Raw genomic sequence first — 14,394 nt, forward strand, 5'->3', positions numbered from 1 at the left:
GGCATCACCTGAAACCCCCGGCACCCAATCTTCACCGGCTGAAGACACCCCCGTTGTCTCCCTGGGGCTTTGTTCCTCTTCTGCAGCACTTGAACTGTATGTTGATTGTAAAAAGATCGTAAAAAACCAAGTTTATAACCAGAAACATTTGTTCATATGAAACTACATGCAGAGTCAGAAAGGAACATTCCATATATTCAAGCTCATTTGCAAATGCAGACATCTGAAGGGATTCCATATCCCTCAAGGATAGAACATCTATAGCCTGTCTAAGGTGCAGAAAGCTGCAAATGAAACGGATGCTGACGGCCTCTCTTTTTATTAGGAAATGTGGCAGACACTGGAAAAGCAGAACCCACAAGAATTGATTTAACCTGTGGTTGCCAACCTCCAGGTGAGGTCTGGGGATCTCCTGCAATTACAGCTGGAGAAAATTACTGATGGCCCTGGAAAAAATGGCTGCTTTGGAGGGTGGACTCTATGACTCTGAGGTCACTGCCCCTCCAGGCTCCATCCCCAAATATCCAGGGATTTTCCAACTTAGTGTTGGCAACCTCACCACCCAGTCCTTCTTACGTACCTCCAATAATTCAAAGAAGCACAAGACAAAAGAGACTCCCTAAAAGACTTGAAAGATTTTGTAACTGACTTTTTGATGAGAATTTGTGCTCCCTTTTATTTATCTTTTAAAGAAGAGGGGTATGTTGTTTTGTACCTGTTCTAATAAGTTTATGCTACTGACTGGTGGAATTTAGAAGTTTGTCCCTGTGATAGTGTCTTGCTGAGCAGAATAGATTTCACTCTGTGCAGGAAGAGAAAGCAGAAGGAAGAAAGAAGAAACAGACTGAGAGGAAAGAAAAGCAGGTGTCGCAACTCACAAATACTACAGAAGAATAAACCAAGGGCTTTTGTTCTCCAAATCGTGTCTCCTGTTGTTCCTTGCCTGCACCAAACTACATAACCAGTCTTGTTTGCTGCCTCCTTCTGAGCCACCTGAACAGGTAAGAAAGACCCTCAAGAAGAGCATAGTATGAGAGGCTGGAGAGAGAAATACATGGAAATCACAGACTTCCCCCCCACCCTTCAACCCCACACCAATGGACGTGGTTTCTGTTCATTCACGGCCACTTTGGTTTTTGGGTTTTTTTAGCAGTCCTCCTGAGTACACAGACAGGCTCTAGAGTTACAGGTACTGGGTATCAGCCCCTTAGACTTAGCAACCAGCAATCGCAGGTCACAGATCTAGGAACATCATACTTAGAGAGGCAGACTCCATCTATTGTTGAGGTTGATGTCAGGTTTGTGTCCCACCTTTTGGTAAGTATGATATAGAACCCTACTGGCAAATTAGTAAAGAGTCAGACAAAGAGAACTGTGGTTCTCAAAAGCTTATGCTACAGTAAAGGTGGGTTAGTCTTAAAGGTGCTACTGGACTCTTTACTATTTTGCTACTACAGACTAACACGGCTAACTCCTCTGGATCTATTGGCAAATATACGCCTTTAACATCGCAAAGAGTACGTATTCAGTGATCTCTAAACAGGCATAACTCACTGGTGGTATGCTCAGTGTTTCTGCACATACAAGCCCATTACCTAGCAAGTGCTCTGTGGATCGGCTGATCCAGCATTCTTCGTGAGCATTCCAGCACCCAGAGAGCAGCTGCCAAGAGAAAGGCAGAACAGGAGTGTGGCCACTCAGAACCGTCCCCGTGCCACAGCAAGAGACGCCTGGGCCTCTTTGCTCCCACCGAGGCACGGGGTCTCTTTCCAGCCTAGGGCCCCGTCCTGTGCGAAGCAACCGCAGGCTTGCAAAATGCACACCTTTGCTCGACGGATTTTTCATTTCCCCAGGCAGGACCACGAACTTCTGTCATTCTGCACGTAGTAGACGGATTCTGCCATGTATCGCCCTGCCCTGAGTTCCTCTGGGCTCCGCAGCCCCGCCGGCCTCTTACCTGGTCCTTGGGGCGCCGGGGATGTAATCGTATTTCAGGTGGACGTATTTGATGTAGCCGCAATAAAGGCCGAAGGCCAGAAGGGCCACCGCCAGCAAGAGGCGCAGCAGACCCCAGATCGCCTCCAGCGCGTCCATTCCGGCCCGGAGCCCCTCTGGGTCGCCCGCAACAGCCAAGCGCCCCCTTGTTGCTCCTGCGTTAGAATTCACGGAACTGCTGCCAAGGAGTCCGTTGGGCAAAGTAAGTCCCTTTAGGCGGGGCGGAGCCTGGCTGGGGCAGGAGCCGTCGCTTAAAGCGGTCCTGCGGGGGATCCTGAGGTGGGGGCAGAAAAGCAAAAGCAGCCCGGAAGAAAAGTCCCTCGGGCCACGGCGCTGGAGCCGCGTCCCCGATTAGTTTCATTGCCCGCTCTCAGTCTCCGCCAAGTCCACCTCCGTTTGACCAGAGAGCGCCGCTTCCTTCCTTTGCCCGGCCAGGCTCCCTGCCAGCCCGGCCTCTTGCTGTTGACCAATTACAGAAAAGGCTGGAATGAGATTAAGGAAATCCAGTTGGAAGGCTTGGGGACTCTCTCTACACAAAGCATTTCACGCAGGGGCGCTCAAGTGACTTTCCCTGCAATCTTTTATTCAAGCGTACTGTGTCTCCCTAGCAGTGCTCTGCAAGGGTATCCACAATGGGAGAACAAGCATAAGATCTTTTACTTGAGCATCCCTGTCTGGAGATGCAATGTTAGGTGGGAAGAGTAGTTTAAAAAGACAGCTGATGGTGGGGCAAGGCTTTGCACTGGAGCTGTGTGAAAGGGCTGTGAAATGCCAGAAGGGAAACTTCCGTCCATTATAACCTGTCCAGGTCCATGCTCGGCTCTGGAAGGCAGCTTCAGCCCATTTCCATTCCTTGCTGCCCTCTGGTTATGATCCCACACAGTTTTAGACTGGAGAGGTGAAATTGACAAAGCCTTCTGGGAGGTGAAGATGAAATTAACAAACTCTGAGAAGAGATCTCCACCAGCTCTGTTTTTTAAAACTATGCTTCCCTACTAACATTGTGTCTTCCTACAGGTGACTAACACATGCAGAGGCATCTCCTTCCGATGCATCTTTTGCTATGAAGCCAGTAGTTCCTGCACATAGTAGACGGATTTCTGTCTGTCTGTTGATCCATGCGTGTAATGTATTGAAGTTTGGAAAAGAAGGTATAAGCAGCAATATTTGAGTCACCAGTGTATTGGGGACCGTCCATGTTTAATCGTGCCCAGGAAGAAGTATGTAATATACGAAACGGGAATTGTATAAATATGCACGCATAATCCCGTTGGCACTTTAGGAACACTATACAGTTTGGACTGGAGTCACCCAGCATCCACATCAGGACTCTCCATTTACAACCTTGCATGCTGCTAAACTTCCATTATATACAGTTTATGGACATTGATCTCCAAAAACCTTCTCCATAATGATTTGGACAAAATATAAGTAATTTTTATTATATTTATTGCACGTTGGGACAGAGAAATCAGATTGTATTTATTGTATATTTATCAATTTGTATATTTATATAATTGCACTTTGCACTTTGCACCTTTGCACTGAATATAAAGAATTGATAATTTAATATTCCCGGAATTGTCTGTTACAGTAGTTCCTGCCAAGCAAACACGGCAAGCGTCCCACCCCTTTGTAGCTCTCATTTTCTGTTTGCAAGAATTGTTTTTAATGAGAAGGAACACCTGCAGACCTGGAACCTGCCCCCTGTAGTGGCACAGTCCCTTCCTCCAGTCCTGCTCCTGCATGTGTGAACCGGGAGACTGCGGCGGTAGAATGGATTGAGCCAGTACCTTTGTTACCCCTCCATCCTAAGTGGTCACTAGATCAAATCAAGCCTGAATTCTCGACGGCACATAACACACATACACCTTCAACTAGAGCACAGAAATGAAGCCCAGCAACACAGAAGCTAACGACAGCAGAGTTCTGGATGAGCAAAAAGGAGCTGTATTAGGAAAGAGTTAAGATCCAAACGGGGAGGTTTAATAAGTTAGATTTTGGAAGATGACAGTTGGAGGTTGGATGACAGAACACATGTAGAAAGATGAGTGTATTAAAGATCTGTGGGGATTTGGTAAAAATCCAACGTTGGGGGCCAATTTAACCCAGTTGGCCCTTCGCACAACCCAGCACTTCTGTGTCACACCGAGAATATGCCATTCCTAGCATGACATGGAAGTGATATGGATCCAGAGTAAGTTCTAGCAAGCCCCCCCCCCCCAGTGACTCCCTCCCCTCCCCTGGTTTGAACCCTGGGGGACCTGGCAACCCTAGCTGGCAGGCACAACTGGAATTTCAATTGCAGAGATGGGCATGTGCTCTGACTAAGAGATGCACCGTGACCTGTATTGTTATATTACCTCTGTCTTCACATACACACAAGCTTAGATACATTTTTTTCAAGATACCTTTACTCCTTCTGGACTGAATACCATCATCGACATTCTGTGGTAAGCATTAAAACGCACGATTAGTCCATATTCTTCAGCCCTACAAAGAGAAAAAAAATGACCAAAGATTCCCCCCCCTTCCATCTCTTAAACCAAACTCCACAACATATACTACAGAATAACAAAGTATTTCCCACACTTGTGGAAAGACAAGCAAATGGGAAAAATGCATCAAGAAAATCGTTTCCTGCAAGGAATATGGGAGGTAGTTTTATCACAAGGCATGGCTGCTGTCTCAAAGGGCAGGTTTGGAGCATTCTGAGATACACAACAGAATGGTCAGAACTTATATCCCTACCCTACGCAGTATTCAAAGATTTACTATGTTATACATAGGTTCAGTTTGAGGTATGTGGTTGTGACAGTCTGTAGTAACAGTGCAAAGTTTAAGAGCAGTAACTTCTTAGAAACCAATGTGTTATAGCACATTTGTTGCGGCCAAAGCAGTCAGATTGAAACAATATACACATGCTTGAAAACTTGTTGCATATGTTGGTAGTATACACACAAATTATCATTATCTAATTCACAAACCTCCTATTACTGTATCTTTTGACTAAGATGACTCATTCTAAATGAGAAAGTATTTCATAAGAGTTTTTGCAGTGCTCCCCCTAATTTTTCAATTTCAAAAAAAACTGGTAGGTTTTTTAAAAAAAAATCAGTTTTTTTCCCCAGGTATTAATGTGGAAAACTCAGTTCATCCTTGTATAAAACTCACAACAAATTGGAGGATGAAGATCAAAGAGGAATTCCCATATGATCTCACTCTATAATTGTGTGGTTAAAATGCATTATTCCTACCAAGAAAATTGGGCATGATTTGGGTATGCTGGTGAAACTACTTGGAAACAGGCAACAGCAGGCAGGCCAGGAGGTGGAGAAAAGCAAACACCATGAACCACGAGGCACGTGCTCCCAGGGGCTATCAAAGTGCAATATTACATACTAACTGGAGCACATGGAAGACAATCATACTTGAACCTTTGCACAGCTAGTTTGCAAATGCTGTACAAGTTATTGCTGATGACAGCACAGTGCTTCTCATTTACTATCTCAACACCCCTTACAATAGATCTCAAAGGTAAACAGTACTATTTTTCATGTAGCTGATAGGGGTGGGGTGACGTTGAGGCAATAAAAGCTTTCCTAAAGCTGTCCACTGAGTGTGTATGGCTAAGGCACTTCCCGGCAAATACCTTACAAACTTAACCACTGTGCTACACTAGCTAAAGAAAAAAAGTGTGCCCTGGCTTTAGCCATGGTCAGTAGGCCCCAATCAAGCAGTATTAGGTTGCCATTCAAGAGCAGCAAACTATTATAATACTCCATACCCCTCCAGAGGGGGACTCCATACTGGTTTTTTGACAGGGACTAAAGTATCTCAGACATTTCTGGAGAGAGAATACCTGGAAGACTGCCACAAGGACTAGTGTGGGACTCAAACCAATAGTCTTAGAGTGACCTGGATAAATGAAATGAGTAAGTTGGGCCACTTCATATTGTACTACTTGGCCAAAGAGGGAAGGGGGAGTACAATCTGATAATAGCAACCAAAGAGGTAGTTGTTCCACCTCTATCCTAGCCACCCTTCCCATTTTAAATCCCTGAAAAAAGCTCCCCATTTTACTACAAGCTTTTATTACGAATTAGGCCCCACAACAAACCAAGATACCAACGCTGTCTGCAGATCCAATCACACATACTCACAACACAGGGTTGTTGTAAGGATAAAACAGAGATGGGGAGAATATTGTAAGCCACTTTGGGTCCTCGTTGGAAAGCAAAGTGTGGTATAAATAAAGTAAATAAATTCTATTGATTTCCAGCTGCTCCTACTTACCTTAATTCTCTTTGTTTAGACATCTGGATTATGAACCACAGGCTTCAGCGATTGTCATTGTTCCTACCAGTGGTTTAACCAAGCAAATAGCACTTAATTAATGTAGGTACTCTAGTAATCAATATATATATATATCAATAGAGAGCCAGTTTGGTATAGTGGTTAAGAGCGCGGGACTCTAATCTGGAGAACTGGGTTTGATTCCCCATTCCTCCACTTGAAGCCAACTGGGTGACTTTGGGTCAGTCACAGCTCTCTCAGAGCTCTCTCAGCCCCACCCACCTCACAGGGTGTTTGTTGAGGGGATAATAATAGCATACTTTGTAAACTGCTCTGAGTTGGTGTTAAGTTGTCCTGAAGGGTGGTATACAAATCAAATAGCATTATTATAATATTATATATCTAATTCTGAACATGGCCCATATGTGCATTCTGAAATCCAGAAACTGGGGCCAAGGACAGACAAGACAGATCTTTCTACATACCTAAAAAAAGCCCCAGGTTTGCAGAAAAATCTGAAATCTTTTTTTTTTTAAGGATATTGGTGGGTTAAATCACCTCAAAATATCAGTACTTGTAGCTTTAAGAAACTCAGTGACCATTGTTGTCCTTGCTAACAACCATAACAATATTGCCAGCTTTCAATCCTTGGTTTCTATTCAAGGCAGGAGGATGGGGCAGTGCCCTTCCATGGCCTTTGAAGGAAGACTCATTGGGGTATGGCCAACCTGCAATGACCAGACAACTTGATACCACCCAACTTGCATGACTCACACAGGCCCAGCTGCTTGCTTATGTTCAACAGCAGCCATCCCAGGGAAGCCAGTTGAGTGTAGTAATTAGCAGTTAGAGTGTCAAACTATGATTTGGGAGACCCAGGTCACCGCTCTGCTACAGAGGTTCACTTGGTGACCTTGGGCCACTCACAGAGCTGTTGTGATGATAAAATTGAAGACAGGAGTATGATGTAAACTGCTTTCAGTCCCCATTATAGAGAAAGGCGGAGTGTAAATAAAGCAAATCCCACTATATAAAATGCTAACCATTTTCCAGACAACTCACTTCCTACCCTGGTGCACCTCCAGAGGGCACTGCCATGGAGCGAAGCCCAGAAGAGGCAGCCTGTCCCTCCAGAAAGTGCACAATGGCAGGAAGCCTAGGCCAGGATCAGGCATGGAGCAGGCAGCAATGCCCGCCCCCCCACCTTCACCCAGCTGGGATCAGGAGTGGAGGAGGTGGCAATGCCCATCCCCACATTCACTCTGCTGGAATCAGGAGCAGAGTAGGTGGGAATGCCCACCTCCCGTCTTCACCTAGCTGGGATCAGGAGCAGAGCAGGTGGCAAGGCCTTCCCCCACCTTCACCCAGTGGGGATAAGGCATGGAGCAGGTGGCAATGCCCTCCCCCTTCATCCATCCAGCTGGGATCAGGAGTGGAGCAGGTGGCAATGCCCATCCCCACATTCACTCTGCTGGAATCAGGAGCAGAGCACGTGGGAATGCCCACCTCCCGTCTTCACCTAGCTGGGATCAGGAGCAGAGCAGGTGGCAAGGCCCTCCCCCACCTTCACCCAGTGGGGATAAGGCATGGAGCAGGTGGCAATGCCCTCCCCCTTCATCCATCCAGCTGGGATCAGGAGTGGAGTAGGTGGCAATGCCCACCCCCGCCTTCACACAGCTGGGATCAGGCATGGAGAAGGTGGCAATGCCCACCCTCCACCATCACTCAGCTGGGATCAGGAGTGGAGCAAGTAGCAATGCCCAGTTGCCACCTTCACCCAGTTGTGATCAAACATGGAGCAGACAGGAATGCCCGCCTCCCACCATCACCCAGTGGAGATCAGGAGCGGAGCAGGTGGCAATGCCAATCCTCTGCCTTCACCCAGCTGAGATCAGCTTGGATCCGGAGCAGAGCAAGTGGCAATTCTCGCCCCCCCTTCACCCAGCTGGGATCAGGAGCGAAGCAAGTGGCAATGCCCTCCTTCATCCAGTTGGGATCAGGAGTGGAGCAGGTGGCAATGCCAATCCTCTGCCTTCACCCAGCCAAGATCAGCTGGGATCAGGAGCAGAGCAAGTGGCAATTCCCACCCCCCCTTCACCCAGCTGGGATCAGGAGGGAAGCAGGTGGCAATGCCCCCCTTTACCCAGTTGGGATCAGGAGCAGAGCAGATGGCAATGCCTGCTCCCCACCTTCACCTGGCCGGGATCAGTCATGGAGGAGAAGGCAATGCCAGCCTGCCCGCTCTCCCCTTTCTAGACCCCTTTGGTTTTTTTTCCCACAACAGGCTTTGTTACTAGTAAATGTAGATGCTTTAGGCTCATCCTGCATTGGGCAGGGGGTTGGACAAGAAGGTCTGTATGGCCCCTTCCAACTCTGTGATTCTGTGAAATGATAAATACAGTTGGAGATAGGGGGCAGGTAAAAGGCAGGTTGGCTGGTGGATAGGAAGGAGAAGAGGAGGCAGGGAAAGATAAGGATATGACAGTTGCCGGGGTGGGGGTGGGGATACAGGAAAAGGAATGTTCTGATGCCATCCCTCTTAATCAATCCAATGGGAGTATAAGGAACTGGATACAACCTAATGGGAGAATAAGAAACTGGTGCTACTAGACTCCTGTGTGATTTTGCTACAAAGGAAGAACACTGATACCCTTCCAGAACTAGCCTAAAATTCTTGACAAGAATTCCAGCAGCCAGCAAGTATAAATTAGCCTCCTAGGTACTGGCTGGTGCTTCACTACCTACCCCTAATTTAGCTAGGCAAGTTGAGTTGCTTTGTGTTCTGCACTTCCTTTACACACAAACCCACACTTTACAGTGCCATTGTAAGCAAGTCTACACAGAAACCAACGCAAGTCTACTCAGTAGAGGTTACTTCCAGGAAAGGGTTCTTAAGATTGCACTGGAAGTATAGAAAACAGTTTAACATCTGAGTGTCAATATCAACATCTGGCAATTGCATTCATGGGCATCTCACTGCATTTGTGCATAGCAGGAAACCATGCACAGGGGTGGGGGTGGGGCAGTTTTGCTGGGTGCATGTACTCCTGTATGACTGTCATGCAAAATTGAATATTTCCTGCATGATTCCAGATGGGTAACTGTTTCAGTCTGTATCAGCAGAAGAAAACCAGAATCCAGTGACACCTTAAAGATCAACAAAATGTATCCCCTCTTTATTTAGTCCAGCTCATGCTGCAATCAATAAACTCGCTAGTGTTTAACATGCTGTTAGACTCCTACTTTATTTCTTACATAGAAATGCTTTCCACGTACAACACCAAAGACTTCAGCCAGAACTCAACTGCCATCCACTGATGGGGCAAATATGTTGGGGGGGGGGGGATGTGAAGGAAGCTTCTCTGGCTTTCCTTGTTTTATTTCAGCTGCTGACAGAGCAACTATAAAGTCTTTATTGGTTACAGCAAAGGACGCCTAGGTCTGTCATTCTGCAAGAGCCAAACTGAACGAGACGAATTACACGAGATCATGTGACTGTCTAGAATCATGTCTGTTCCTTCCTGCCCATGTCCATTTTACTCCTGATGAACACGTGTCCTGTAGCCCCAGTTCATGCATGTGTCAGGTAACTGGTGTAGTCATGGTTGCGAGTGTCTATAGTCATAATCAGCGAGCTGCCATTGCAGAGCATTGATTTTGAGCGGCCTCTGCTTCCCTCTCCCCTCCTTCTGCCCTTAGATCCAGCTTACACTCAAACTGTTTTGTGTTTAATCTGGATAGGGGGGCGTTTTGCAAGCAAAATCCATCAAATTTGCCGGAGAGCTAGCCCTCACTGTCCTCTAAAGATCTCCCAAGTTTCAGAGAGATTGAACACCGGGAAAGGCATGATTCATGCCTCCCCTTCCTGTCCCTTTAATAGTAAAAACTGGAGTGGCTGGGGCAGCTACTTTGAGGGACATCAAACTGGCCTCCCCAAGCTCCAAGCTCCCTGAAACTTGGAGGGTCTTTAGAGAACACTTAGCAGTTGGTGCCTTGAAAATTTTGTAGATTTATTTTGCAAAATGACACCCCCATCTCCCTGGATAGCCCCCATAGTTTCCCCTGTAGATAGTGGAGATTGGAGGTTGCTGAGGACAAACAGGAAAAATAGAGTTGTTTCTGACTGACAGCAAGAAACCCTGCCATGGCTTCTGACATGAGGATTGTCCACCCCTTTGCATAGATGCCCCCCTTCCTGGCAGGCCAAGATGCAAGATCTCTGTAGAGGTATGGAAACCCTGTTTTCAGCCCTCTCCTGACAGGAAACCCCGCAGGTTTCCTACCACCCCATAGGTCCAATTGAGTAAACAAGTCTCCCTCTCAGGAAAGCTGCAGAGGAAGGTTTGAGCATGCGCAAAGAGAAGGTATACCATGGGATACTGTCTCTCATCTGGGAGGAATGGGGAAGAAACGTACAAATCCAAGCACGGGATCAAGTGCAGTGTAGCTGCATTGTGCGAGTGAACAGGAAAGCAAAGGGGAAACACGTGTAAGTGCATTCACGTGTCATACACGTGTAATTTGTCTTGTGTAGTTTGGCTCTAGGTAGATGGATCCTGCCCTGCTGATTTTATTTAACAGCACCAGCAGCTTCTAGGGGGCCGGGCAGTGGCTCTTGCAATGTATTTCCTTGCCCTGAGTTCCGTTGAGCACCACAGCCCTGCCAGCCTCTTACCTTGCCCTCGGGGCACCAGGTATATGATTATATTTCAGGTGGATGTATTTGATGTAGCAGCAATAAAGGCTGAAGGCCAGTAGGGGCCACTGCCAACAAGTGGCACCCTTGACTGTCGTACTTGTCAGGTCCAGTGTATATCTAAACTGTACTGACTCCATTTTCTAATGCTTCTAGTGTTTGAGTATTCTCTTCCCAGGTGCACCAGTTCCCAGGCAGCATTCCCACCGGAGGAGACTGTTTTGTCTAACACCGTTCCACCAAGCATTGGCCTTGAAGGAGAGCAGCTTCCCAGATGTTGTTTTGAGAACTGTGGGGGGAGGCTGATCCAGATGGGTATTGTTACTCTGTATCTTATGCTTGCTCTTCATTGGTAACAATGATCATGTACCATCCTGATTCTCCTATTCAGGACAGTGGACTATAATGGACCTTTTCTGCAGTAAAGTTTCCTTTTCCAAACAATGGACTTGTGTTTGCTTCTAAAGGGAACCCTGTAGTGAGTGCCTTATTTAGCCACAGTCTGACATTTTGTTACCAATCATGTCTGAGTCGGGCCCAGCGGAATCCAAGGTTGTCCCGGACAGGGATCCTTTGTTTGATCCGTATGCGTCTCCCGACAATCAACCTGAGCAACCCGTGCAAGCCCAAGACTCCCAGGAGCTGGGAGCAGCCGGGAACGGAACCGGAGCCTCCACTTCCACCCCGCCTCTCATCGACCTCAGTACTCGGGCCGAGACCGAAGCCAACCTCGGGGCAAGGCCGAAAGCGACTGCTCTCCCTTTGATTTCGGTACCCACCCCGTCGGAGTGGGGAGCCAGACCCCGAGAAACCAGAGAGCGTCGGGCAGGTGGACTTCATCCACTAGTTTCGATGGAAGGGCGCCGAAGCCTAGGAACCGTCCCGGAGCTAGACAGCAGCCAACCATGGCGATATTGGAACAGGACGTCCGAACAGGCGGAGGGGGACACGTCTCGCCGCGGCGCCCTGAGTTGGGATTACTCCGAACTTGTTTCGTGGAAAGAGCCAACGGAGGTCCCTGAACAAAGTTGGGAGCAGATACAAGGTCGCACCTATGCGGTGGATACCAGCATCTCGGCCGTGACGGGTATGGCCAAGGGAATCCTAGCTGCGAGATCGAGAGTCGTCCAAGGGGACCCTCCTCCTTGGGGCCCCTTGTCCCCGGTGAGTGCAACGAATGAAGCTTCCATAAGCGAGCAACCGGGGGCAAGTCGAATGCAACAGCTAGAAGCTAAACTGATGGATATGGAAGAAAGTTTGGCCCATGCCATCCATTTAATTTCGGCAATGGGAGCAGGGGAAAGACTGTCCGCTGAAGAGATGGCGGTACAGATAGCTACCCTTCAAAGTGTTATCTCCTATCCGATGGAGAATGTCCAGCAGCGGCCGTTACCTACCGGCGAAGGGGACACCCATCCGGGCGAGACGGGAGAGCAACCCAAGGAACTTCCAGCACAGCAGGAAATTCCACCGAGCAAGGGAGACCCGGTTGAGCCACCCGGAGAGACCCCCACCGAACTTCCTAACCAGGCAGGAGATGTGCCGCCAGACGGGACTCCCGCTGAGAGGCCTACGGAAGGGGAAGAAAAGCCCAGTGATACACCGGTGAGACCCCCTCTTACTTCTTCTATAACGGTCCGGCCGGACCAAGAGGGAGCACACGCGGCTCCCTCTGAGGAGGGAGCCCCTCGTCAACCGCGAGACATTGTCCCCGCCGGGCAATCTACGGGGGACGGTCTAACAGCGCCAAGAGGCCAGCCGCTGCTTCCCAGATTAACAACACCCGGAGGGGCAAGCCCGCGCGGCCTTCCACCGGTTCAACCTTCGCCGCTGCGGCCTCTCTCACCTCGACCGCAGCTCATATTATTGCAGCAGCCCCAGGACCAGCCCGTTTTACCACCCCCGAACCAACCGGGACGGCCTGCACCACTACGACACCTTCAACCCCCTCCTCAGCGGCCGATTTCCACTCTCTCACACCAACCTCCTCCACCTCGACAGCTGCCACTAACGCCTCCCGTGTTACCGGCCAGACCGAGACTGCCGCCTCCTGCTCGCCTGCCACTACAGCCTCCGGCCCAACCAAGACCAACCCCGACACAGCAACCACGGCAACCTCCGCCCGCACAACCAGCCCAACCCCAGCCGGCACCGCAGGTTCAACCGCCACCCGTACAGCAGGCACCGTTGCCCCGACCGAGACTCCAGTTACCTCCTCCTGTTCCTCAGGCGCAACTAAGACTGCCGATGGACTTTTACCCAGCGCCTGCTCCGAGACAGGAACTCCCGATGGGTTGGGTGAAGCTGGAAGCCACCTTCGATGGGGATCCATCCAAATTGGGATTTTTCCTAGTCCAAGTGGTACAGTTTTTCAATCGGTGGGGGCACCTCTTCGGCAGTGAGGCCAGTCAAATCGAACATCTTGGATCTCGTTTACAGGGCAAAGCAGCAGACTGGTATGTAGGACTATACAATGTTGGGGCCCCAGAACTCGATACTCTTCAGGGGTTAGTGGATGCTATCCGAGCGCAGTATGAAGACCCCTTAGAAGAAACCCGGGCCCGAACAGAATTGCAAGCCATCAAACAAGGCAGCATGTCAGCAAGAGACTATGTCACAAAATTCCGACAATTAGCAGCCAAGTGCCCTAGGTGTGAGGAGTCCACCAAAATTATTCTGTTCAAACAAGGCCTTAACCCGAGACTTTTGGACAGAGCCCTCATGCAAGACAATCCCCCCACGTTGTTAGGGTGGATCCAACTTGTTTGCGAAGTAGAAAATCGCATGTTGGAAGTCCGTTTGGTTGAACAACAACAACAAACGGGACAAAGAAGGTCATTGACCTTACAAAGGGGAACACGGGGAGCTAGCTACGCCACCCGTGGAGCGAGAGATGCTAGATGGCAACAAGGGCTGTGTTTGCAATGCGGACAAGCTGGTCACTTTGCAGCACAATGCCCTTACCGGCCTGTGCAAAGACCTCCGCTCCAATTACGGCGTCCAACCCTTGCTCCGTTTCCTACGCTCCAACGCCCGACTCCAGCACCCCGAGCAAATAGAGGCCGCGGCGCTTCCCAAAGGCCAGCCTCGGAGAGAGGGCTGGAAGCGGAAGAAGTCATGGAATACGATCCCGCTTCCCCAACCGCAGAAGCTAATCCAGAAAGTCCCCAGTCGGGAAACGAAATGGATCTGTCGTGAAAGGACCCAAACGACAGATCCGTCCTAAGCCCGTCCCTGCACGGAACCGGCCGCCTGGGTCCATCTTATTCATGCCAGTGACTCTAATCAACCCAGAGAGGAAGATGCATATTCGGGTGCAAGCTCTTATTGACTCGGGCTGCTCAAGAGACATCATTGCCCCTGCTCTAGTCAATGGACTAGTCCTACCAACTCGGGATCTACAAAAC

General features: G+C 49.0%; 1 protein-coding gene across 1 annotated transcript in view; it reads right to left on the bottom strand.

The window, feature by feature from the left end:
* The window catches only part of LOC129324802 (cholesterol 24-hydroxylase-like), a 50,133-nt gene extending 47,723 nt beyond the window's left edge, over positions 1–2,410 (bottom strand). Inside the window, exon 1 of the mRNA XM_054972200.1 lies at positions 1,958–2,410. Within this exon, the coding sequence (XP_054828175.1) occupies positions 1,958–2,094 (137 nt within the window). The 5' untranslated portion in view covers positions 2,095–2,410. The remainder of the gene's footprint in view (positions 1–1,957) is intronic.
* Between the last annotated feature and the right edge of the window lie 11,984 nt (positions 2,411–14,394).

Source organism: Eublepharis macularius, chromosome 2, assembly GCF_028583425.1.
Source record: "Eublepharis macularius isolate TG4126 chromosome 2, MPM_Emac_v1.0, whole genome shotgun sequence".
In the NCBI taxonomy this organism is placed as follows: domain Eukaryota; kingdom Metazoa; phylum Chordata; class Lepidosauria; order Squamata; family Eublepharidae; genus Eublepharis; species Eublepharis macularius.